This window comes from Natrix helvetica, assembly GCF_964273705.1.
Source record: "Natrix helvetica genome assembly, chromosome: 6".
Lineage (NCBI taxonomy): Eukaryota > Metazoa > Chordata > Lepidosauria > Squamata > Natricidae > Natrix > Natrix helvetica.
The window spans coordinates 78,177,421-78,203,678 of NC_138553.1; the positions used below are offsets into that span (position 1 = coordinate 78,177,421).

At 46.5% G+C, this 26,258-nt stretch overlaps 1 protein-coding gene across 2 annotated transcripts; it reads right to left on the bottom strand.

The window, feature by feature from the left end:
- Nucleotides 1-40: 40 nt before the first annotated feature.
- FOXM1 (forkhead box M1) lies at nt 41-25,595 on the bottom strand. 2 transcript variants are annotated; one of them, XM_081957980.1, is made up of 8 exons: nt 25,486-25,595; nt 24,645-25,189; nt 18,309-18,457; nt 14,543-14,746; nt 9,519-9,647; nt 6,153-6,222; nt 4,479-4,648; nt 41-2,866 (listed from the first exon to the last, which is right to left on the bottom strand). In XM_081957980.1, the coding sequence occupies exons 2-8, from the start codon at nt 25,144-25,146 to the stop codon at nt 1,886-1,888; spliced, it is 2,205 nt and encodes a 734-aa protein (XP_081814106.1). In that variant the 5' UTR covers nt 25,147-25,189; nt 25,486-25,595; the 3' UTR covers nt 41-1,885. The 2 variants fall into 2 exon arrangements, with proteins under 2 accessions (XP_081814106.1, XP_081814107.1); XM_081957981.1 differs by lacking the exon at nt 9,519-9,647.
- Nucleotides 25,596-26,258: the final 663 nt, after the last annotated feature.

A 26,258-nucleotide genomic window follows, 5' to 3' on the forward strand; every position in this document is an offset into this window, starting at 1 on the left:
ACACCAAAGTCACACAGGATCAGGGCGACTCAAAGGGGGCTTTTATTTACCATCGCTAGATTTACATTTGCATGAATTTGCAACAAGCCAGGGTGAAGAAAAACATCAGAAGAGCTATTGCACGGTTACCTGAATTCCGAATTTAAGAGCATTCCCCCCCCATTCACGAGAAAATGGCAAGATCCCATGTTACGAGTGGGAGCTTCGAAACATTTAAAGGATCGCAGGTGCCTGATATGGATTAAGGAATGGGTGCTATGCTTTTTTCTTTTTTTGCCGCTGAGGAAACTGGCCAGAGACAAGGGGGGGGGAAGCAAGAAAACAAGCATTTTGGTGACCCTCCCCATCTCCCTTCCCGTCATGCCAGCCAGCTGGTCCTGAAGGGATCAGGTTGCTGCAGATATCCCAACCTGAGGGAAATTTTCCTCAGTGATTTCGTTTCCCTGAAGATCAGAGCTGTCCAGGCAGAATCTAACAGAGCCGCCTTGGAGTGAGGCCTACCAAAACAACGATAAAGTAACAGGGTTTGCTCAGAACGGAAGAGGCAACAAGCCTGGATGCTTAGGAGCCATGGGCTCCCTCAAAACCAGATGGAAGCATCCTGCTTAATCCGTGGCCAAAACTGGGGCGGTTAGATGCCTCAGCCCGTCTCTTCGCCTCCTCTGCCTAGCATCGCTTAGGACAGAGGCCTCCAACCGTGGCGACTTTAAGACTTGTGGACTTCAACTCCCAGAATTCCTCAGCCAGCAAAGCTGGTTCGCCATCAGCAAAACTGGCTGAGGAACTCTGGGAGTTGAAGTCGACAAGCCTTAAAGTGGCCAAGGTTGGAGGCCCCTGCTTTAGACCACCCAAACCCCTATTTTCAAACACGTTTCAAGGGAACTATCACTGAATCGGAGCTGCTTAAAAGTCCCCCACTCCTTCTGAGATTAGGAGCCGCTCAGCGCGTCTTCTTCCGAAGCACCGTTTCAATCTGGAGGCGTCCGGTTCGAGTCGAGATCACCGTGCTGTGCCTCGAGCTTCGTTTAAGGCTGTTCCCTCCGCTTGCACTCCTTCTTCTGAGGAGGCCAAAGCGGGATTTTAAGAGAATAACATTGTGTGAAAAGGACAAACATTCGGGTTTTACTGCCGTGGTGAGGATCGTGAACACGGACCGGCCCCGACGTGGCTCCATTTCTACTTTAGACACCCTTAAAAAAGAGCACGCTGGACCGTTTCGATGGAGGACTACCTCCGTTGAAAGCTTTTATCCAGAATCTTACAGGGATGAACCTACCAGCTTAGGGCAGAGACGGGGATCCTTTTCGGCACCAAGTTCCCAAACTGGAGCGCAAGCACACGCCAGAGTCCCGGAAACTTAAAGACCACCTGGCCTATGTGCATGCATGTGCCAACCACCTGGTCTTGTAGTTTCCGGCACACACATGCACGCTGGCCAGCTGGTCTTTGCATGCGCAGAGCTCCAGAAACTCAAAGACCAGCTGGCCAGTGCGCATGGGCAGCTATCTTCGCATATGCTAGAGCACTGGAAACCCGAAGAACAGGTGCCAGCATGTGTATTTGCATCGGCCATGTTTTTTTGGTTTAGTGTGTGCATGCGCTCCGGCTAGCTGGTCTTTGCATGCGTTGGAGCTCCAGAACCCCAAGGACCAGGTTGACCTGACCCCCTTACAAGATGTTGCAAATTTGCCAAAACCATCATTGGACGAAGAAAAACAGGAGAGAGAGTTTTCTTTCAAACTTCATGGGTTAAGGCTTCCTTGATCATTCATACGGGGGACCTCCAAGTCACTCAATTTGCTGAAGTGCCAGTATTTTGGTACAGGGCTGGATTTTCTGAACGGGTGCCGCCGATGAGGTTATTTTTCGGCGAACCCCAATAGGGTCATTTCAGCTGAGGAAGGAGCTGGGACCAGCTCAGATCGGTCTCCAAGTTGTCATCCTCGGCGTCCGGAAAACTGATGTCTAGCGAGAGCTTGCTCCAATTCTCGGGCATGTTGTCCAAGACGAGGTCCCCCAGGAAGGAATTGTCCCCTGCAAACTCACAGGCCACCTTGCTGGATGGGGAAGAAGTGTTCAAGAGCCCAGGGACCATCTCCCCCATTTCTGCATTCAGAAGTGGACACTGGGGAGAATCACCCAGGGATTGTCTCAGCGGGGTCTCATTAAACTCCAGATCTAAATTATCTGGGAAGGACAGGAATGGCAAGGGAGAAGATCTCGGAGAACTGAAATCAACCTTGCTCCTTTCATCGACCAGAGGGGTCAACCTCCACTGGTCGGTAGTTGGCAGAGGTGTAGAGGTGGTTACGGGTGTTTTACTTGGAGTGGAAGCAATCGGCAACCTGCAAGTCACTGGAGGGTCGTCTTCTGGACCACAGAGAAGGGTTCCTAGAGGTTCCTTCTGAGTGGAAGGACAGTGTCCCATTGGGAAGGAAGTTGAGCCACCACCGCTGAGGGGCAGAAGGAGAACCGGTTCTTCGGAGGAAGAGAAGTGCTGTTTCCTTCTGGATCTGCCCAATTCTTGTCTCCTTATAACCAACTTGCCCTGGGGGGATGACCGGAGACCTGTAAGGAGACCTCTCTTTTGTTTTATGGGGGATGCTTGGACACAGAGGTCCTGCCCCTCACCAGTTCCTGCTGGTTCCTCCTTTACAGGCCATACTGGGACAAAAGAGGAGACCCAGTCCCGGGTGTGAAAACTGTCCCTCAGAATTCCCGTCGATGGATTTCCACCGTCTGTACAGCTGCCTTCCTCAAGAGGGCGATGGAGGGTTAATGGAGAAGACTCTTCCCTGCAAAAGCGTTCCACCTTTATGGAACTCGGAGGAGGCGACAGGACGGGGTCTTCGCTGGAGCGCAGGATCTGCAAAACGAACATGGGAAGGGAGAAGCTGAACAATGCCTTTGATTTTTAGATACCGGATTTTTCGGACTATAAGACGCACCGGAGTATAAGACGCACCAAGATTTTGAAGAGGCAAATTAAAATAAAAATTTTTGCACTCTGCAGACCTCTCAAAAACGGGCCCGATTTTTGTAAAAAAAAAAAAGGGGGGGGGATGAATAAACTGTAGGAGGCTTGTAGAGTGCTCCTGGGGGCTGGGGCAAAAACTAGCAAAAAACTTTTTTGTCCCAAAAAAAGGGCCATGCATAGTCTTTAGGAGGCTTACAGAGTGCTCCTAAGGGGGCAAAATCGAGGAAATCCCAGGGTTTCAGGAGGCAGAAATATGATGTATTCAGTGTATAAGATGCACCCAGATTTTCACCCTCTTTTTTGAGGGAAAAAGGTGCATCTTATGCTCCGAAAAATATGATGCATTCTCCTGGGGGATCAGTTATCTTTTAGGCATGGAAATTTATTTCTGCCCTCTTAAACTGACCATTGTTCTTGGCCTCCATTTATACAGGCATTAGAGCTGCAGTTTGAGCCAAGAGGGATCGCCAACAACTTCTAGGGAATCTGTACATGAGCCAGAGTTCTTGTAGAGGGAGTCCTCCACTTACAACCACAATGGAGCCCAACATTTATGTTGCTAAGCGAGACAGTCAAGTGGATTTTGCCCCATTCTACAATCTTTCCTAGCCACAATGATTAAATGAATCACTGCAGTCGTTAAGTTAGTATCCCGGTTGTTAAGTGAATCTGGCTTCCCCATTGACTTTGCTTGTCAGAAGGTTGCAAAACGGGATATGATCCGGGAAACATTGCAACTGTCATAAATATGAGTGGATTGCCAATCATCCGAATGGGGACACTGCCACAGTCGTAAATTTGAAAAATGGCTTAAAGCCATCCTTTTCAGTGCCGTTGTAACTTTGAACGGTCACTAAACAAGGGTTGTAAGTCGAGGACTAACCGTATTGACCAGGGGTGTCAAACTCAATTTTATTGAGGGCCGCATCAGGGTTGTGTTTGACCTCAGGGGCAGACTGACGTCACTCATTTTGCAGGCACCTGTGATGGCCTGGGCATGAATGAAGGGATCCATTATCCTCCCGGGCTCCATTTTTGGCTGTGAGAGCTTCCTGCAACCTCTGCCATATGCACCCCTCACGAGTTCCGTTTTCATTGGCAGAGGGCTGCAGGAGGCTGTCGCAGCCTAAAGCAGAGCTTGGGAGGGGCACACGTAGGCCTCCTGAGCTCCGTTTTCACTGGTAGAGGCCTGCAGGAGGCCGTCGCAGCCTAAAACAGAGCTTGGGAGGGCCACATGTAGGCCTTCCAAGCTCCGTTTTCACTGGCAGAGGGCTGCAGGAGGCTGTCGCAGCCTAAAACAGAGCTTGGGAGGGGCACACGTAGGTCCCCCCCCCCCAAAACTCCATTTTCACTGGGGGCTGGTCCTTCACTGTTTCCAGGGTGGTCCCATGTGCCAGATCTAAGCACCCTGTGGCTGGATCATGCACGCAGGCCTTGAGTTTGACACGCTATATCCAGACAAAACGCACCTGAGAAAAACAATGAGACGTGGGAGACTGACCTTTGGAGCAGGACATTCCCCTGTGTTGATCTGCGTGGTCACCAAAGCAGTCTGGCCTGCAGGCAGAGGTAGCCTTGAAGGCAACTGAAGATGAAATGGTTCGCTTGTTGGGAAGTGGACCGGAACCAAGTAGGAACTGACCCGTGGCAGCAAGGGCTTAATCCTCGGTCCTAAGAAAGGAAAACTTCATTGTCAGGAAACAGGACCAGATGAGCTAAATGTCAACTCGCGAAGCATTCCTGACCTGCTCTGCAGTTGCCATAGGCAGGGGGATGGGGAACCAAGCCTCGCAGCTACAGGGAGGGAATCGCACTTCAGTCAAAACAAAAGCACATTCCAGCCATCTCTATATCAAGGCCATCTCCATGGATTCCCACTGTCACTGGAGGGAGGGACTCTACAACCCGCAAAATTACTTTGTTGTGGAATGTGACTGATGACACACCTTGGGGGGGAGGGAGGAACAGGGTCAGAGCCGGAGCGTGAATTAAGTGAGGTCAGAGTAGGTCACACTTAGAACCTGCTGATGTGAAAGGTAAACGGTAAAGGTTCCCCTCACACATACGTGCTAGTCATTCCTGAATCTCGGGGGCGGTGCTCATCTCCGCTTCAAAGGTGAAGAGCCAGCGCTGTCCAAAGACGTCTCTGTGGTCATGTCGCTAGCATGACTAAACGCCGAAGGCACATGGAACGCTATTACCTTCCCACCAAATGTGGTCCCTATTTTTCTACTTGCATTTTTTACGTGCTTTTGAACTGCTAGATTGGCAGAAGCTGGGACAAGTAACGGGAGCTCACTCCTTTACGCGGCATTAGGGATTTGAACCCACCAAACTGCCAACCTTTCTGATTGACAAGCTCAGCATCTTAGCCACTGAGCCAGCATGTCCCTTACTGAGCATCCCCCACTGAGCCACCGCATCCCACCGACATGAAGCTCCTAATAAATAACTGGATTTCTTTTGAATCTTGTCTCGAGGCTCATGATTTAATTAGGGCATCAGTTGGAAGCCTGATACGAAAAGTGTAAGGCAATGTTAACAAGAGCTTACGAGTCTGAAAGTACAAATAATCTACTGTCTCTTTTTACAGCCTGTTAAGTTAGGGCGCATCCTACTGATTTTTTACCCTGCCTGTTATGCAGCTGCAGGCTCCCCTCCCTCTTATCTAATCATTCCCTAGGCAGCATCTCTCCTTCCTGTCCGCAGTTCCCAAGATAATTCCGATATATCTTTGATGGGGAACCTATGGCACGCAGAGCCCTCTCGGTGGCACGCACACCATTGCAAGCTCCTCTTCTGCTTTCCAGTGCGTGCATGCACGCCAGCCAGCTGATCTTCGTGTGTGCCAGAGGTCCGGGTACCTGAAAACCAGCTGGCCGGTGTGCATGCGCACGCTAGCCATCTGATGTTTGGGTTTCTGATGCTCCAGCATGCGCGAAGACCAGCTGGCTGGCGCAGGTGCGCACCAGAAACTAGCAGAACAACTGGTCTTTTGAGTTTTTGGAGCTCAGGCGCGCGTTCTGGTTTGGGCACGCGGTGCCAAAAAGGTTTGCCATTACTGCTGCATACACTTATAGCAGTATACTTCCTATCAGCCAAACAGCTTCCACTTGCTTCCTCCAATGACCAGGGTGGAAAAGGGATTTTTGCAAAGACGCAAATATATACTTACGGGAAGTCTGGGGCTCCGCTTTGGTGACTTTTAAGTTCTTCTGCAGATCCAGAGTTGGACGCTTTTGCTGCTGCATTTAAGATTGAGACACAAGCAAAAGGAAAGTTAGGGTCCAACGGCGCAGGACTGATGGAAGGTAAATCACCAAGTCAGTAGTGGGTTTCGGATCCCGTCACAACTGGTACGCTTATATTTTTCGGAATATAAGACGCACCTTTTCCCCTCAAAAAAGAGGCGGAAAATCTGGCTGCGTCTTATACACGGAATACAGCATTTTTTGCCTTCCAAAACGCCACTCCCTTCACCAAAATGGCCACGCATAGTCTTTAGGAGGCTTCTAGAATACTCCTGGGGGCTGGGGAGGGCAGAAATGAGCAAAAAACAGGCCATTTTTTCCTCAGTTTTGCCCCCCAACCCACAGGAGCTCTCTATAAGCCTCCTAAAGGCTGAAAAAAAAACAGGCCTGTTTTCGTGAAAACTGGTCTATTTTTTGCTTGTTTTTGCCCCCCCCCCAAGCACTCTACAAGCCTCCTAAAGGCTATGCATACCCTTTTTTTGAAAAAAAAATGGGCCTGTTTTCGCGAAAAACGGGTGGTTTTTTGGAGGTTAACAGAGTGCAAAACCTTTTTTCTAAAAAAAATTGCCTTCAAAACCTTGGTGCATCTTATACACCAAAAAATATGATAAATCCGTGATGGCGAAACCTATGGCATGCGTGCTAGAGGGGGCACGTAGAGTCTCCTCTGTGGGCACGGGCACCGTTGCCAGCTGCTCTTCTGATTTCCAGCACACACATGCGCACCGGCCAGCTGCTCTTTGCGGGCACCTGAAAATGGCTAGAAAAACGGCCTCAGAAACGGCTAAAAAGAGGCATGCGCGCACACGACGGCCGACTGGTCTTCGTGTTTCCGGAGCTGCAGCGCGCACATCTACAGGCACGTTCCAGCTTGGGCACTTGTTGCCAAAAAGGTTCGCGATCTCTGAACTAAATGGTTAATGCACCTTCAATAGAAAACTACCTTTAGGTAAGATTTTTACTCTAAAACATTTCATTAAAATAAATTTGATTTTTTTAAAAAATAATAAACCTGATTTAAATTTTAAAAAAATATCTGATTTGCATTTTTTTTTTTAAGTCATCAATTTTTATCCACCCTGATAAGAAAAGTCACCAACCATTTCTTCAGAGTGAAGCCACGCTTCCTCTGCCTACATGAGCTTTCAACTTCTTAACTCTCATAACATCAGTAACCTTTACTCGGGCATTTCTCCAGGGACTGCACTGCTACTACAGGATTAGCTGAGGGGTGAATGTCATCATACTGATGAAACAACCTTGCAAGCGGTTCAATTATTGATCGGCCTCCCCAGGGAGCAGAGATGCAAGAGCAAGCGAACCTCTTCTGACCCTGCTCCCCAAACACGACAAGCCCTCTGAAGTTAATCCGAAGATTCCTTTATTAGGAGCAAAAGTTCCTCTCTCACCGCGGGCTAGCAAGTCCGTCCGACTGAAAGATGAATAGCTGTCTGCCACATCTAATCATCTCCGCCTCCTGCCTCTTATCCCCAGAGCTAGGGTGGGGCTTCGCTAGCAGCAGCGGCTCTTCCTTCCCAAGGACCGGCCCATAGATTTCCACTGCTCTCCTCTCCTCTGCCTTCTGCACATCCGCACGTCAGGCACTGGACCCAGCTGTTCCTCCTCTTCCTCATCAGCCACCTCCAGACCTGGGGGCTGTTGACTCTCCATTTGAGGGCTGATGGACGGCCCAGGCTCCGCCTCCGTCTGTCTCTCTGCCAGCTCCATTCCCTCTTCCCCCCTCGGAGCTCTCAGGTTGCCTTGATGTTGACCCACGCCTCCTCATCTGATTCGGCTGTGGGGCGGGCGAGGGATCAACAGGCCACAACAGAGCCAAATCCAAATCATATCACACTTCCAGGATAAAGATGAGGGTGACAGACCTACCATATGATTGTGGAACAAACTCCTGAACCCACACATCTCCCCAAAAGACTTGGTACAATGCGGCCGCCATTTTTAAAAGTTCAGGAAAATAAGCGGAGATGGATTAGTTTGGCTCTTATCATTCTCCAGGCCTCTAAAACGATCTAACATAGCACATTTTGTTTTTGCTCACGATTAAAGTAATCTCTTGTTCATAAGTACTTAGCCCAGGTAGTCCTCGACTTACGACCCCAATTGAGCCCAAAATGTCTGTTGCTAAACAAGACAGTTGTCCAGCGAGCTTCGCCCCATTATACGATCGTTCCTGCCACGGGTTGTTGACTGGATCCTTGCAGTTAAACGAGTTGCACGATTGTGAAGTGAATCTTCACTTCCCACACTTCCCACACTAATTTTGCTCATCAGGTGGTCACAAAAGGGACCCCAGGACACTGCAACCGTCATAAATATGAGACAGTTGCCAAGCGTCTGGATTCAGATCTCGTGACCATGGGGATGCTGTAAGATCTGTGTGAAATAGGGCTGGGTCTCAAGACCCATATAGAAATCTACATTTTATGTTTTCTTTCCCTCAACAAAAGACCGAAGCCATTTGCAGTTCTATTCTTTTCTTTCCTTCTTTTTTAAAACTATGCGCTGAGTGGAAATACAGGTAGTGCTCGACTTCCAGCAGTTCATTCAGCGACCGTTCGAAGTCACAACGGCACTGGGGGAAAAAGGGACTTAGGACCGTTTTTCAAGCTTAACGACCGTTGCAGCACCCCCATGGATCAAAATTCAGACGCTTGGGAACTGATTCGCGCGGATGACCGTTGCCGTGTCCTGAGGTGATCATCTTTTGCGACCTTCTGACCAGCAGTGACAATGGGAAAACCAGATCCACTTAACAACGGTGTTAGTCATTTAACAACTGCAACGGTCCACTTGACAACGGTGGCAAGAGAAGTGGCAAAAATGGGGCAAAATTCACTTGACTAATGTCTCAATTAGCAACAAAAATGGCGAGATGGCTCTGGAGCCGCATGTGGCTCTTATCTCCCTCTGCTGCGGCTCCCTGTCGTAAGTCGGCTCCACAATTGATAGGGCTTTCGGTTAGGACAGGTGGAGGGAAAAGGATGCCGTGCTAGGAGGAGACTCTATGGTGGGGAAACCGGACTTCCAGTCGGCTCCACAATTGATAGGACTTTCAGTTAGGACAGGTGGAGGAAAAAGGATACCGTGCTAGGAGCAGACTCTATGATGGGGGAACCGGACTTCCGGTCGGCTCCAGAATTGAACGGGGGGCTTCCAGTTTGGACCTTTGTGGCTCTTTGAGTGTTTAAGGTGGCCGACCCCTGATTTAGATAATTACATTGTAGGGAGAACAAGCATTGGGAAGATTCCTTCCCTACCTGGTAACTTACCTTGAACACCTGGTCCAGCGTTAGGTAGCGGTTTGCTTCAGGGTGAATGGTCCAGAATGCAATTTTCCCATTGGCAGAGGTCTCCCGAACAAACATGTCGTGAAGGGAAAGGTTGTGACGGACAGAGTTCTGCGTTGCAAAGATAAAACGTTCGTTGGTTTCCGTTACAAGACAGGTAGCCGGGTTAGGAGGGAAAGACGTACATAAAGTCGAAGCATGACTATTGCCACACTGCGGGGTCCCTGGTGGTCTTTCAGCACGGTGGCTTTCTTGCAGACGTCTCGTTACCAAAATACCGTATTTTGGGGAGTATAAGATGCACCAAGGTTTTGAAGAGGCAAATTTAAAAATTTTCCCACTCTGCAGACCTCCTAAAAACGGGCCGTTTTTTGGGAAAACAGGCACAATTTTGTTGTTAAAAAAAGGGGGGTCATGAATAGCTTTTAGGAGGCTTGTAGAGTGCTCCTGGGGAGGGGTGAGGTGCCACCAAAACGAGCAAAAAACGGGCCGTATTTTGTGAAAAAAAGGGCATGGATATCCTTTAGGAGGCTTATAGAGTGCTCCTGGGGGTTGGGGGGGGGGGGTAAAATTGAGCAAAAATCAGGTTGTTTTTTGCTCATTTCTGCCCTCCCCAGCTCCCAGGAGCACTCTACAAGCCTCCTAAAAGCTATGCAGGGCCATTTTGATGAAGGGGGCGGGATTTGGGGAGGCAAAAAATGTGGTATTCAGTGTATAAGACACACCCAGATTTTCAGCCCCTTTTTTGAGGGAAAAAGATGCGTCTTATACTCCGAAAAATACAGTAGGTAATATCATCAGTGCTAGAAGGGAATAGGGTTTGAGGGATGATGATGATGGAGGAGGAGGACAACGACTGTGGGGTCCTTGGTGCTCTCTGAGCTTGGTTGCTTTCTCGCAGACGTCTCATTACCAAACTAAGTAACATCATCAGTGCACTGATGGCGTTAATTTGGCAATGAAACGTCTCCAAGAAAAACAACCAAGCTCAAAGAGCACTACAAATGTACAAATATGTGGTCTACAAATATTCTTGCTTTCACGGATCGTAGCCCATTGAACCGGATGGATGGAATATGAAAGAGAATACTGAATATGCCCATGGAGAGTGGGACAAGAAAGGAGAAAGGAAGGATGAAAAGAGAGAGGTAAAATTATTTTAGAAGTGGGACATAAAGAGGCAGAGTCACTTGCAACAACGTCCATAAATAAATGACCAATCAATTCGGCCCAAAAGAAGAAGAAAAAAACACCTTTTAGAGCAATTTTATTTCACAATAAAATTGAAGAGGCCAACCATCTATGATCGCATGCATTTAATGGTCTTGGAACGAAAGGGGAGCAGAATTGCTATACAGGTAGTCCTCAATATAGGGACGCAGTGGCTCAGTGGCTAAGACACTGAGCTTGTCGATCAGAAAGATTGGCAGTTCGGCGGTTTGAATCCCAAGCGCTGCATAACAGAGTGAGCTCCCGTGACTTGTCCCACCTTCTGCCAACCTAGCAGTTCGAAAGCACATAAAAATGCAAGTGGAAAAATAGGAACCACCTTTGGTAGGAAGGTAACAGCGTTCCGTGCGCCTTCGGTGTTTAGTCATGATGGGCACATGACCACAGAGACATCTTCGGACAGCGCTGGCTCTTCGGCTTTGAAATGGAAATGAGCACCGCCCCCTAGAGTCCGGAATGGCTAGCACATATCTGCAAGGGGAATCTTTACCTTAGTCCTCAAATTATAACTATTTGTTTCGTGACTGTTTGGAATTACAACCGCACTGAAGAAAACGGTTGTTTTTCACACTTATGACCATTGCAGCATCCCCGTGGTCACATGATCCAAACTCTGGCACTCGGCACATATTTATCACGGTTGTGAGGTATCCCTGGGATCACATGTTCCCTTTTTGCAACCTTCGGACAAACCAAAGCCAAGGATCAGATTCACTTAGCAACCATGTTACTAGCTCAACAATTGCAGTGATTCGCTTAACAAATGTGGCAAGGAAGGTCTCAAACAATTGCCTTGCTTAGCGATGGTCTCCGCTGTGGTCGTAAGTCAAGGACTGAGCTGTAAGCGATCCGGCATCAAAGCAGCCATGGGGGATCCTCTTTTTGTCTAATTAATCTCCGGGTTGAATGCGTCGTGGAGGAGGCTGGATCTTCTAAATGAATTTCCTGTTCAGCAGTTTTTGCGAAAACGATCAGTCCTTCGGGAGCTATTTTTCTTCCTTAACAACCATCTGGAGATCAGAGCCTGTTGGGAATTGAAGCGCCCAGGATATAAACACTTATGCTCTCAGGTTTTCTATCCATTTTCCCATTGAACGGAGATTGGCTGGTTCTGCTGTAGAGCTGGCAGCAGATTCGGACAGTGGGGAGGTTGGGGAGGAACCTGGGCCAGTCCTGGACTCTGGTGAAGGCTCTGATGAGGGCTCTGTGTCGGAGGCAGAGAGGGGGCCAGGGCCGTATGCTAGTTATCAGCTGCCTTCAGAGTCAGACATCAGTGAGGCAGAAGAACAGCTGGAGCCTGTTCCCAGTGTGCGCATGCGCAGAATTGCCAGACGAAGGGAACAGCTAAGGAACAGGGGACGACTTGGGAGTAAGGCCACAGGTGGACAGTGAATGGTCCCTCCCAGAGGAAATAAAAGAGGAGCGAAAGGGGAGTGGGCTTTTGCAGGAAGCAATTCGCTCATCCGTTTGTTCGTTTCAGGAGTGTGAAGATCTGTCCGTGAATCTCTGAGACTCTGTGCCCAATCTTTCCTTCCACAGCATTGCGTTTGGAAAATATTGACATGGCAGCTTTCCAAGCTAGAGACGGTCTGCGGCCATGAATTCACTTTTGAAAGACTGTTTACCAAGCCTTTGCTGAATGTGAATGAGAGGAATTCACATTCATTTAGTTAAAGGGGTCTTGTCGGGACCAAGAATCTGCTTCATACTTTTTGGGGAAACCTAGGTCAGAACAGGGTCGCCCTTTGGCTGCCTTCAGAGTCAGAAATCAGTGAGGCAGACGAACAGCTGGAGCCTGTTCCCAGTGTGCGCATGCGCAGAAGGGAACAGCTAAAGAACAGGGGTCAACTTGGGAGCAAGGCCACAGGTGGACGATGAATGGCACCTCCCAGAGGGAATAAAAGAGGGGCGAAAAGGGAGTAGAGTTTGCAAGAGAGAATTAGTTTGCTTAATTGGTGCGAGACTCCTTGCCAAAGTTTTGCAGATATCGGCCTGGCAGTTCTCCAAGCCAGAGAAGGTCTGTGACTGTAAATCCTCCCTTGAAAGACTTTGCTGGATGCGAATGAGCAGAGGTTACAGTCAATGATTAAAAGGGGGTTTTGTCGGGACCAGGAGTTTGCGTCATGCTCTCGGGAAGCCTAAGACAGAACATGTCCTGTCTGTTGCAAAGGACATAGGGAGGTTTGGGGAGACAGACGACGGCAAATCTTACACTGGAGGACGAATATATGACATTAGCGGCTCCCAAAGTGGCACTAACTCGAAATGGAGATTTTTTTTTACAGGTTCTTGGAGGCAGGGATGCCATATGGATTATTCGCTATTCCGTATCGCTGTGAGAATAGCCTTTCGCTGGTGAATTATTCAGGATGATGCGAGCAAGATTTCAATGTTTTATTTATTTGTTTCTGTTCTGATTTAGGAAAGAGCTACCCCCACACTAGTGGTCTCTGGCCCCCCAAGCCGTAGATTTATTCCACCCATCCCTAAAACCGGGTCTGCAAAAACTTTGGCAGCCAAATCTCAGAGCAGTGTTCTTCATCGGGGGTGGCTTTAAGATATGCGGACTTCAAGTCCCAGAATTCCCGTTAGTTATGCTATGCTGGCTGGGGAATTCTGGGAAACTGAAGTCCCCATATCTCCAAGTTGCCAAGTGTTGTGGCCCACCAGCAACCAGCAGAGTTGGACAGTGAGGGGGTTGGGGAGGAGAATGGGCCAGTCCCGAAGGCTGGGGAAGGTTCGGACAAGGGCTCTGCATCAGAGGCAGACACAGGGCCGAGACCGTCTGGCAGTTATCAGCTGCCTTCTGAGCTAGACAGCAGTGAGGCAGAGGAACATCTGGAGCCTGTTCCCAGTGTGTGCATGCGCAGAACTGCCAGAAGAAGAGAACAATTCAGAAATCAGGGTAGACTTAGTTGTAAAGCCATAGGGAGAAGTTGATTGGCCACTCCCTCCCATAGGAAATAAAAGAGGAGCGAAAGGGGAGCAGGCTTTTGCAGGAAACAATTTGTTCGTTCGGTCGTTAGATTCGTTTCAGGAGTTTGAAGATCTGTCCGTGAATCTCAGAGACTCTGTGCTTACGACCGTTGCTGTGTCCCAAGGTCACGTGATCCTCTTTTGACAAGCAAAATCAATGGGGAAGCCAGATTGACTTCACAGCCTTGTTACTAACTTATCCACTGCCATGATTCGCTTAATGACTTCTGCAAGAAAGGTCGTAGAACATGCTAAAACTCACCTTAACAAAGGTTTCACTTTACAATGGAAGTTTTGGGCTCAGTTGTGGTTGTAAGTCGACGACTATCTGTGTTGTACATTTTAATAATCTCTCTATGTAAAAATGGCTGTGTGTGTCTGTGTGTGTCTGTGTGTGTTCCAGCATTACTCTGGAACACCTCGAGCAATTTCAACCAACTTAGTACACAGATAACTTACTCTCTGGAAACAAATTCTGTGGGGGAACGACACCCCTAAAACCATTCAGGGTGTGTGTTAAAATACAGCCTGTTGTGCCTTAAAATGGCTTCTACTGTACTGCCGTAAAATGGCTTCTACTGTGCAGCGCTGTGGAGTTCCCATGGGAACGGCTTCACAGTACTCCGCAAAGGGGCTCCCTCTGGTAAGGGGAAAAATCCAACATTAGAAATTATGTTTGGTCCGGATATTTTCCCCCTATAAATAAATACTTGGGCAACGCAGGGTTATCAAGCTAGTATCTTATAAGAATACATCGTCTTTACCAATTCTTTTTTTTTACAGGTCAAAAGATGTTTTACCTTCCAGCCTGGCTTGGCAACATGCTTGAAATAGGGGAAATGATCCTCAATCCAGGTGTAGATGTCTTTCAGCATCATGCGCTTCTTGTCCGTGCTGTTGATGGCGAACTGGATCATGGCCATGTAAGAGTAGGGAGGCCGTTCAGAAAAAGATTCCTTCCATAGAGCAGAAGAGACGGTGGCGGCTGTGGGACTTCCCTCAGTCTGGGAGGACGGGAGCAAAAGTCAAAATTAAGATAGAAGGGCATGGTACAAAACTCCTCTCCAACGTTGCAGGGGTGTCAAACTCAAGCCCCGACCGCTGGATCCAGCCCGCGGGGTGCTTAGATCTGGCCCGTTTTGCCTGCTTTGCCAATGAAAATGGAGCCGCCCACCCCGTTTTTGGCCATGATTGGTGGGGGATGCGCATGGGCTCCATTTTCGCTGGCCGAGGGCTAGCAAAACCAACTCAAAACAAAACAAAAGGAGAAATGTTTCTCCCTTTTGCATTTGAGCGTGTAAGAAGGGACAGGAAAGGAGAAAGGGAAAGAGGAAAGACAAGGAAAAAGAAAAAGATGAAAACACGGGAAGAGAGCAAGGAATGAAAAATGAAGGAAGAAGGAAAGGAAGAAGAAAGGAGAATGAAGAGGAAAGGAAAAAGGAAAGGAAAGAAGGAAGGAAGGAAGGAAGGAAGGAAGGAAGGAAGGAAGGAAGGAAGGAAGGAAGGAAGGAAAGAAGAGAGATTATGAGAGTAAGGGAGGGTCTCAGGGAAGTCCTGTCTTAGCACTTGGCGACCACAGGTACCCCCGACACAAGTGATGTTGAGCTGGCCACATCCACCTTCCCTGCCCCCGGCCCTCCGAGGTCAAATACAACCCTGATGCGGTCCTCAACGAAATCAAATTTGACACCCCTGCTCTAAAAAGATGCGAATGACCAGCTTCCCTATAAATGATTCCCCGCCCCCATGCATGCATGCATGTCTCCTGCCTGCGCAGTAGCGACTCAAAAATCAGCTGGCCAGCAGGAGGTGGGGGAGCTGAGCTGGGGTGAGGGCTCGTGTGCCACCTATTTTGCCATCACAGCCCTAAGATATTGGAACACTGCTATCATGTCATCTGCAGCTACTAACCTGGCTGGATTTTGACATTTTCCCAAAAGGAAAGAAAAATCTTCATTTAGGGCAACCACGTCCCACCATAACAGATATTAAACATTCTTCAATGTACCAAAGGTTCTTTTTTAACAAGAGTGAGCTGGACCGTTGTAAGTCGAGGACTGTATAAAGCTGCACGTTTGCAGGCTACGATGATGACTTTTATCGCGGAAAGCACCACCCAAATAGTTCTGGTCCACAGGTTCAGTAGAGAAAAGGCATCTGCTTGTCTCCGCGGGTCTTAAATTTTTCCTTCTGTATTTTTTTCCCCTTAAGCAGATGTGTATTACCGTATTTTTCAGAGTATAAGACGTACCTTTTCGCCCCAAAAGAGAGGGAAAATCTGGGTGCGTCCTATACACTGAATACAGCATTTTGGGCCTCCTGAAACCCCGCCCCCTTCGCAAAAATGGACATGCAGAGGGCTTGGGAGGCCTGCAAAGTGCTCCTAGGGACTGAGGAGGGCAAAAACGAGCGAAAAAAGGGGCCATTTTATGCTCGTTTTTGCCACTCCCCCAGCCCCCAGCAGCACTCTACAAGCCTCCTAAAGGCTATGCATGCCCTGGTTTTGTTTTGCAAAAAGGGGACCCATTTTCACAAAAAAAATGGGCCGCTTTATGCTCGTTTTTGCCACCACCCCCCCAGCAGCACTCTGCAGGCTTCTCAATCTCTCTGCATGCCCCGTTTTTCACAAAAAACGAGGCGTGCAGAGGGCTTGGGAGGCCTGCAGTGTAAAAACTTTTTTTTTTAAAAAATTTACCTCTTCAAAATCTTGGTGGTACTCGGGTGCGTCTTATAGTCCGAAAAATACGGTAATCCCCCCCCCCTTTGCTTTTTTTTCCTGATCAAGAAAAAGCTCATCTCCTTCCCACCTAAAGCAATTCTTCCACGCCTAATTCACAGTCTTGTACCTACCCTTTTAACTCTCTCAAAAGCTATCGTCCTACGTGGTCGATGTGCTCTTTTGTGAAGACATGCTCAGGTGATTGGAAATTTTGAGTCATCCTACCACATTATGACAATACACTGCAATCGAAAGCCTGACTCACCCAGCACTCTTCACGGCGGCTTATGAAATGGCAGGGAATTAGTAGGAAGAGAGTGGATTAACAAGAGTGGGAAGAGGACCTATGGAGGTCATCTAATCCAACCCCCCTGCTCCAGGTAGGAAACCCTATACCATTTCGGACAAATGGGACTCCTCTTAAAAATGTTTTTTTAAAAAAAAAAGAGCCATGAGGATAATTTTGGGGTCCTCTGCTTTTCAGAAGTCCATTAATCAGTTGGGTATCAAAAAAAATGTTTATCAGAATATAAAATATGAAGGAAAATGAAAATAATGGGAAACTAGGAGAGAGGGGAAGGAAGAAAAAGAGAAGGAGAAAGGGAAGAAGGAGGAGGAGGAGGAGAAAGGGGAAAAGGTGGAGGAGGAGGAGGAGGAGGAGGAGGAGGAGGAGGAGGAGGAGGAGGAGGAGGAAGAAGAAAAGGAGAAGAAGAGGGAAGGAGAAGGAGAAGGAAAAAGGGAAGGAGGAGAAGAAGGAGAAAGGGAAAAAGCTGGAGGAGGAGAAAGAGAAAGAGGAGAAAGGGAAAAAGAAGAAAGGGAAGGAGGAGGAGAAAGGGAAGGAGGAGAAGGCGGAGGAGAAAGGAAAAAAGGAGGAGAAAGAGAAGAAGCAGGAGGAGAAGGGGAAGGGGAGGAGAAGGAAAGAGAGAAGGATAAAGGGAAGAAGGAGGAGGAGAAGAAGAACGAGAATGGGAAAAAGGTGGAGGAGGAGGAAGAAAAGGAGAAGGAGAAAGGGAAGGAGGAGAAGAAGGAGAAAGGGAAAAAGGTGGAGGAGGAGGAAGTAAAGGAGGAGAAGAGGGAAGGAGAAGGAGAAAGGGAAGGAGGAGGGGAAGAAGGAGAAAGGGAAAATGGAGGAGGAAGAAGAAAAGGCGGAGAAGAAGAGGGAAGGAGAATGAGAAAGGGAAGGAGGAGGAGAAGAAGGAGAAAGGGAAAAAGCTGGAGGAGGAGAAAGGGAAAAAGAAGAAAGGGAAGGAGAAAGGAAAAAAGGAGAAGGAGAAAGAGAAGGAGAAGAAGCAGGAGGAGAAAGGGAAAAAGGAGGAGGAGAAGATGATTTCACTTTCATTTTTAACTGCTTGCCCTTCCTCCTCACACTTAGAGCCCGGTGTTACAGATGCATTTCTCTTCAAGCAATCATACAGTTTTGTCCTGTACATCCATTTGCAAAACAACGGGGTAAAGGAATATTCCTGAACTTCGTTTTACGCTTCGTCTCATGGTTACTGTGAAATTGTGTGAATGCCTCAACGCAGGGCATGTTATCTCAGCTTGCAGAGCTTGGATTCATTGAAGGAGTTCACACACCCCCCCCCAAAAAATGTAAACACTGCAGAATAGGCATCCTCCTGCTACATAACTAAGCTCCACTTTCATGCTGAATAAACTAAATTATTAATGCATCTTAAAATAGAAAAATCTATCTTTGCATAGACGTTTACTCCAAAAGCATTTTATTCCAATAGATTTGATAAAAACAAAATTTTTAAAAAAATCCAATTTAAATCAAAACTTTTTTTTTAAAAAAAAAATCCACCCCTGTGTGTAAGGCTCCCTGTTTGGGCTCTTTGGCCTACCTTAATTGTCTTGGGTTTTGGAGTCTGGTTTTCCTTCTCCGTGTCTTTTTTCATGTTACAGGAGCTGAGCGGGGTTGAAGTCATCTTCCCCAACCACTGGATGTTGGTCAGGCTGCTGTTCAGGCCAGAGTTGGCTGCCTCCTCACTGCCTACGTGGATACAAACCCAGAGTTTTTAGATTGTATGTGTAGATCCTTCAAGAGGAAGCCTGAATTTTAGCCTTTCAGCCGAAAGAGGTTGGGTATAACTCTGAGAGGGATCTTGGAGTCCTAGTGGACAACCGTTTAAATATGAGCCAGCCGTGTGCAGCAGCTGCCAAAAAAGCCAACACAGTTCTAGGCTGCATAAACAGAGGGGTAGAATCAAGATCACGTGAAGTATTAATACCACTTTACAAGGCCTTGGTAAGGACACACTTGGAATACTGCATTCAGTTCTGGTCGCCACGATGTAGAAAAGATGCAGAGACTCTAGAAAGAGTGCAGAGAAGAGCAACAAAGATGATTAGGGGACTGGAGTCTAAAACATATGAAGAACGGTTGCAGGAACTGGGTATGTCTAGTTTGATGAAAAGAAGGACTAGGGGAGACATGATAGCAGTCTTCCAATATCTCAGGGGCTGCCACAAAGAAGAGGGAGTCAAACTATTCTCCAAGGCACCTGAGGGTAGAACAAGAAGCAATGGGTGGAAACTAATCAAGGAGAGAAGCAACTTAGAATTGAGGAGAAATTTCCTGACAGTGAGAACAATGAATCAGTGGAACAGCTTGCCTCCAGAAGTTGTGAATGCCCCAACACTGGAAGTCTTTAAGAAGATGTTGCATAGCCATTTGTCTGAAACGGTATAGGGTTTCCTGCTTAGGCAGGGGGTTGGACTAGAAGACCTCCAAGGTCCCTTCCAACTCTCCTATTGTATTGTATTGTATCAACAGTCACAGAAATATCTGAAAAATACGGCTTGAAGCTTAGCCCCTCAAAAACCAAGATCATGATCATCAGCAAACAACCCATTCATTTACCACCAATAAATTTGGAAGGAATGCCACTAGAAAAGGTTGAAAGGATCACGTACCTTGGTTTTAATTGACACGAAACTTCACTGGGACATGACCAGTGGAGACAAGGATAGAGAAAGCTCAAACAGCCTTCTTCAACACGAAAAAGGTGTTCTGCATTCACGACATAAGCCGAAGACTGAAAATCAGATGTTACATCTTTTCTATTCTTCTCTAAGGAGTAGAGAGTTGGTCTCGGACAGAAAGCCAGAGACTTGAAGCATTTGAAATGTGGATTTACAGGTGGCTGGTTTGACAAAATAAAAAATGAGGAGGGGGATAAGCCAAGGGAGATCACCAAAGCCATTAAAAAGTGGAAGTTAAAAGATATGGGATGCGACCCCTGTAAAAATACAGTATCCTTCACTTAATCCTCCAGGGAAAGATTGAAGGCAAATGAGGTCCAGGCAGAAGAAGGACATCATGGCTTCAAAATCTAAGGGACCGGTTTGGACAAAACTCATCAGCACTTTTTCATGCGGCTGTTGACAAAAATAGGATCGCCAACATGATCGCCTGCCATAGAGGAGGAGGAGGAGGAGGAGGAGGAGGAGGAGGAGGAGGAGGAGGAGTTGTTGTGGGTACTTCAGCACTGGAGATTTTTGAGAAGAGGAGAGGAGAGGAGAGAAGAGGAATAGGCAATAGAATAGAATAGAATAAGGGAGGAGGAGGAGAAGTAGTAGTTGTTGTGGGTGCTTCATCATTGGAGGTTTTTGAGAAGAGGAGAAGAGAGAAGAGGAGAGGAATAGGCAATAGAATAGAATAAGGGAGGAGGGAGGAGGAGAAGAAGTAGTTGTTTTTGTGGGTGCTTCATCGTTGGAGGTTTTTGAGAAGAGAAGAGGAATAGGCAATAGAATAGAATAAGGGAGGAGGAGAAGAAGGAGAAAGAAAAGAAGGAGAATGTGAGAAGAGGAGAGCAGAGGAATAGGCAATAGAATAGAATAAAGGAGGAGGGAGGAGGAGAAGTAGTAGTAGTAGTTGTTGTTGTGGGTGCTTCATCACTGGAGTTTTTTTAGAAGAGAAGAGGAATAGGTAATAGAATAGAATAGAATAAGGGAGGAGGGTGGTGGTGGTGGTGGTGGAGGAGGAGGAGGAGGAGGAGGAGGAGGAGGAGGAGGAGGAGGAGGAGGAGGAGGAGGAGAAGGAGAAGGAGAAGAAGAAGAAGAAGAAGAAGAAGAAGAAGAAGAAGAAGAAGAAGAAGAAGAAGAAGAAGAAGAAGAAGAAGAAGAAGAAGAAGAAGAATTAATTCCCCGTAAGGAATATATAACACACAATCCGCATTCATGGCATGAGAAAATACCCAGGTTACAGAAGACAAAGTGTGTGGACACAACTGCCATGAGGTTTCTTGGGGCCGAGCTTAATAACAGCACCAAACACCTTTCGCAGAAAACAAGCAAGCATTTCCTACCAATTACTATTATTCCAAAATCCATTTTGCTGCCCCAAATGGATTTTTCAGAAACTAGTCACGCATGTTAACTCTGAGCCCACGACAGATAGTCCTTGATTTTCAACCATTCATTTAGCAACCGTTCCAAGTGGAAATGGCCCAGGAAAAAGTGGGCTGTGGCCGTTTTTTCACACCAATGACCGCTGCAGCAGTCCCATAGTCATGTGATCAAAATTCAGATGGCTCATATTTATGATGGTTGCCGCGTCCCGGGGTTATGTGATCCCCTTTTGTGACCTTCTGACAAGTCAATGGGGAAGCCAGATTCACTGAGCAACTGTGTTACCTACTTAGCAATTGCAGTGATTCATTTAGCAACGGTGGCAAGGAAGATTGTAAAATGGGGCAAATTTCCATTGACTCTCTTGCTTAGCCACAGAACCTTTGGGCTCAATTGTGGTTGGAAGCCGAGGACTATCTGTATTCCCGAACTGCTCACCGTCTTCCCCAGAGAGAGAACATAGAATGACAGAGTTGGAAGGGACCTTGGAGGTCTTCTAGTCCAACCACTCGCTCAAGCAGGAGAGCTTATACCGTTCTAGAAGAATGAGTGTCACAAATTCAGAAAACCTGACAGAGCTGTCATCACATAGATAGGGTCACCATTTCCCCCCCTCCTTTTTTTTTAAACCAGAGCTCTGCCAAAAATTCTTGAAAGTTTCTCAGAACCAGAAGCATCCTTCTTAGTGAGGGAAACAGCCAAAGAAATGCAGCCCAACAGCAACATAACAACAACAACAACAACACCGATAGACTATAAAAATAAAAACACTGATAGACTATACCTGCCCCGAAAATCAGGTGGCAGAGGATTATTACAAGTGAAGCAAATAGTTGAAGAAGAAAAACATGCACTGGCTGATTATTTAAAAGAAAGTCAAGAACATCTATTAATCGAAATAAAGAACAAAAATCTACGTTGAGTTGGCAGAACAAAGCATTGCATGGTCAATTTCTGGAAAAAATAAAAGATAAAGTGGACAGTGAAAAAACTTGGTTATGGTTAACAACAGGTACATTAAAGAAAGAAACAGAGTCACTAATCCTGGCTGCGCAAGAACAAGCTATCCGAACAAATGCCATTAAGGCCAAAATTGAAAAATCCTCTGATGATGCCAAATGCAGACTCTGCAAAGAAGTTGATGAAACTGTTGACCACATACTCAGCTGCTGTAAAAAAATTGTGCAGACTGATTATAAATTGCGGCACAATTCAGTAGCACAAATGATCCTACTGGAATTTGTGCAAAAATTATAATATTAAAACAACAACAAACTGGTGGGAACATAAGCCTGAAAAAGTCACCGAAAATCAGATGATCAAGATCCTATGGGATTTTCATATACAAACGGACAAAATACTGGCGCACAATACACCAGACATCACACTGGTTGAGAAAAATAAGAAAAATAATAATCATAGACATCGCAATACCAGGTGATAGCAGGCCGACGAGAAGGAACATGAAAAAATCGCGAAATACCAGGACTTAAAAACTGAAATTCAACGATTATGGCACAAACCAGCAGTGGTAATTCCAGTGGTAATCGGCACACTGGGTGCTATTCCAAAAGCACTGGAATTACATTTAAACAGTTAAAACTTGACAAAATCACCATCAGTCAAATGCAAAAGCTGCACTGCTTGGATCTGCATGTATATTACGAAAAGACGTTACGACGTCCTAGGCCCCTGGGTGGGGCCCGACTAGTAATCAATGCCAAATCCGGCGAAACAATTGGCCGCTGTGATACAATTGTATAATTATTATTATTATTATTATTATTATTATTATTATTATTATTATTATTATTATTATTATTATTGAATGTTCAGTTGGCTGTGTTTCGTTTAATAAATAAAGTATATAACAATAATTGTATAATAAGGGTCAAAGTCTACGGTTTATTGATAGTGCTGTACCAGGAAATGCCAGAGTCGAAGAAAAAGAACTAGAAAAAAATCATGAAATATCGCGACCTGGCCATCGAAACTACACGGCTATGGATGAAGCATGTAGCAGTGATACCCATTGTCATCGGGGCACTTGGCACCATGTCCAAGAATTTTATAAGATGCATCTACAAATTGCAGCTTCCTGCAATAACACCAGCAGAAGTGCAAAAAACTGTGCTACTCGGAACATCTTATATTTTAAGAAGGTCCTTGGTTGATACCTAGGATGCTGGCAGCAAACTGTATCAACCATTAGCACCAGTCACTGGTATTTGTGATGCATTTTTGAATGTTCAGTTGGTTGAGTTTCATGTTTAATGAATAAAGTATATAATAATAATAATAATAATAATAATAATAATAATAATAATAATAATAATGATGATGATGATGATGATGATGATGATGATGATGATGATGAGGAGGAGGAGGAGGAGGAGGAGGAGGAAGAAGAAGAGAAGGAGAAGAAGGAGGAAGAGGAGGAGGAGAAGGAAGAAGAAGGTGGTACTTAGTTGATACCTAGGATGCTGGCAGCAACCCTATCAACCAGCAGTACCAGTCAATGGTATTTGTAATGCATTTTTGAATGTTCAGTTGGCTGAGTTTCATGTTTAATGAATAAAAATGAACATCTTGGGTTTTGATCACACAACCATGGGGATGCTGCAACAGTCGTAAGTGTGAAAAACAGCCATGTCACTTGTTTCATTGCTGTTGTTAACTTTGGTCACTAAACGAATGGTTGTAAGTCTAGAACTACCAGTAGCAGTCATTACATTGTATTATATAATTATATTGTATAATTATGATATATTATATTATGAAAATTAATTATATATTATAATAGTATTATATACTGCACGAGTCAAAAAGAGGGCTGCGAAAATATCTACAGACCCCTCACATCCTGGACATAAACTGTTTCAATTCCTACCCTCAAAACGACGCTATAGGGCACTGCACACCAGAACAACTGGACACAAGGAGTCCCCCCCCCCCCCCGAATGCCATCACTCTGCTAAGCAACTAAGTCCCACAACAATGCCAAACTATTTACTAAGTCTGCATTACTATTAATCTTCTCATCCTTCCTATCACCCATCTCCTCCCACTTATGACTGTAACTTTGTTGCTTGTATCCTTACGATTTATATATTGATCGTTTCCTAGTATGATTTGATTGCTTATTTGTACCCTATGACTATCATTGAGCTCTACCTTATGATTCTTAACAAATGTATCTTTTATGTACACTGAGCATATACACCAAAGACAAATTCCTTGTGTCCAATCATACTTGGCCAATAAAGAATTCTATTCTATTCTACTCTACTCCATATATTTTAATTCTATTTATTCTACTCTATTCTATGCCATATATTCTAATTCTTTTCTACTCTATTCTACACCATATATTATATTATATTCTAATTCTATTCCATATATTCTAATTCTATTTATTCTACTCTATTCTATGCCATATATTATATTATATTCTAATTCTATTTATTCTATTCTATTCCATATATTCTATTCTAATTCTATTTTACTCTATTCTACGCCATATATTCTATTCTATTCCATATATTCTAATTCTATTTATTCGACTCGATTCTATGCCATATAGTTTATTCTAAATCTATTCCATATATTCTAATTCTATTCTACCCTATATATTCTAATTCTATCCTACTCTATTCTATTCCATATATCCTATTCTAATTCTATTCCATATATTCTAATTCTATTCTATTCTATGCCATATTTTTTATTCTATTCTATAGAGCTCCTCTCTATTCCCCCAAAACACCTTAACGGGGCTCCTCATGGCCCATCATACAAAAAACTTCCCAATGAAAAGGTCTACATACTGGTTTTTTCCTCTTCTTGGTTACCCAAAGATTGGGAGGCCAAAAAATCCAACTCTTCCGTGGTCCAGGTCAACATCCCAGCCAGTTTCTCTTCCTCCGGGCCCCCCTGCTTTGCAACGACGGTCCCCTCTCCACATCCGGATCTGTTCTCAAACGGCTTGGTCTCCAGGCCCAGAGAGCTACCGCAGAGACTCCCCAAGCCTGGGTCCTTCCTAGGAGACTGTTCAGCGCCTAGCAAGTCCAGAAGGCGGCTTTGGGCTTCCGCTGGGGCAGGGCTTCTGCTGCTGACCCCGCCAGGGTTGGCCAGGGCCAAGCGGTCACCTCCTGCGGCCGTCTGGCTGGGAGATCCCGGGATGCCTTGGCGATCGAAGGCGATCCCTTGCTGCTCCTGCTTGACCCGGCCCGCTGGGCTCCTGGCTTCTTCGTCCTCCTCCGCGGGGCTGCCCGGCCGAGAGGGCTTCCTTTTCTTGAGGATCAGCGGCTGATGAGATCGGCTCTTCATGCTGCAGAGCCCAAGGGAGCCTCATCGGGAGGCAGAAGGGATCCTGGGAAAGAAGCAACCGATCCCACGATGGGGGACAGACAAGGAAAGCGGATCCCGAGTTTTCGGGGGGAACCCACTGACTTTCCCCGGTGATCCCACGAGATCTGGGCCGGGTGGCGGAACCGTGGGGAAGAGGGGGGCGGGAAATCACCCTGGGCTTCCCCAGGGAAAGAGCATCGATCCCGGGCTTTAGGCGACCCGCTCCCAATGCAAGGCCAATCCCCGTTTGCAGCCGCTTCCAGAGCGGCTCCTGCCGGCCAAGCCTTGCCTGCCTGCCTTCCTCCCACCCCGCCTTACCGGCCGCCGCTCCAACGGGCTGCGCGGCGAGGCCGGAGCTGCCGGGCGAGCGACTCGGCACCGCGGGTCGGTTTGAATTTCGCGCCGGCAAGCGCGCTGCGATCACGTGGGCGGGGCGGCCAATAGCGGGGCCGCCAGGGAGAAAGGGGCGGAGCTGGACTTTTTCCCGGCTGTTGCAGCTCGCTGCTCCTCCTTGTTTATAGTTGAGTTGACTTTATTGTCATTGCGCAATATTGCGTAGCCACGCAATGATCCAAGTAGAATAAAATAGAGCTGGAAGGGACCTTGGAGGTCTTCTAGGCCAACCCCCTGCTCAAGCAGGAGACCCTACAAATTTTTACTTTACTTCAGTTGAGTTGACTTTATTGTCATTGCATAATATTGGGTAGCCATGCAATGATCCAAGTAGAATAAAATAGAGCTGGAAGGGACCTTGGAGGTCTTCTAGGCCAACCCCCTGCTCAAGCAGGAGACCCTACAAATTTTTACTTTACTTCAGTTGAGTTGACTTTATTGTCATTGCATAATATTGGGTAGCCATGCAATGATCCAAGTAGAATAAAATAGAGCTGGAAGAGACCTTGGAGGCCTTCTAGTCCAACCCCCTGCTCAAGCAGGAGACCCTATAAATTTTTACTTTAGTTTACTTTAGTTTACTTTATTGTCACTGCACATCATACAACGACATTAAATGCCACCTTCAATGTACTATGCAGTGCAACTATAAAGTACATATAAAAAGTACATATAAAGTATAAAGTACAGTGTAACTG

What these genes read in the sequence shown, in the direction of transcription:
- FOXM1 (XM_081957980.1), bottom strand. Translation starts at nt 25,146, where the DNA reads ATGAAGAGCCGATCTCATCAGCCGCTGATCCTCAAGAAAAGGAAGCCC. An exon ending in TTGCCAAGCCAGGCTGGAAG is followed by an intron (nt 9,648 to 14,542) that starts GTAAAACATCTT and finishes TTTGCAACGCAG; the next exon opens with AACTCTGTCCGTCACAACCT. An exon ending in AGCGGAGCCCCAGACTTCCC is followed by an intron (nt 4,649 to 6,152) that starts GTAAGTATATAT and finishes TTCCTTTCTTAG; the next exon opens with GACCGAGGATTAAGCCCTTG.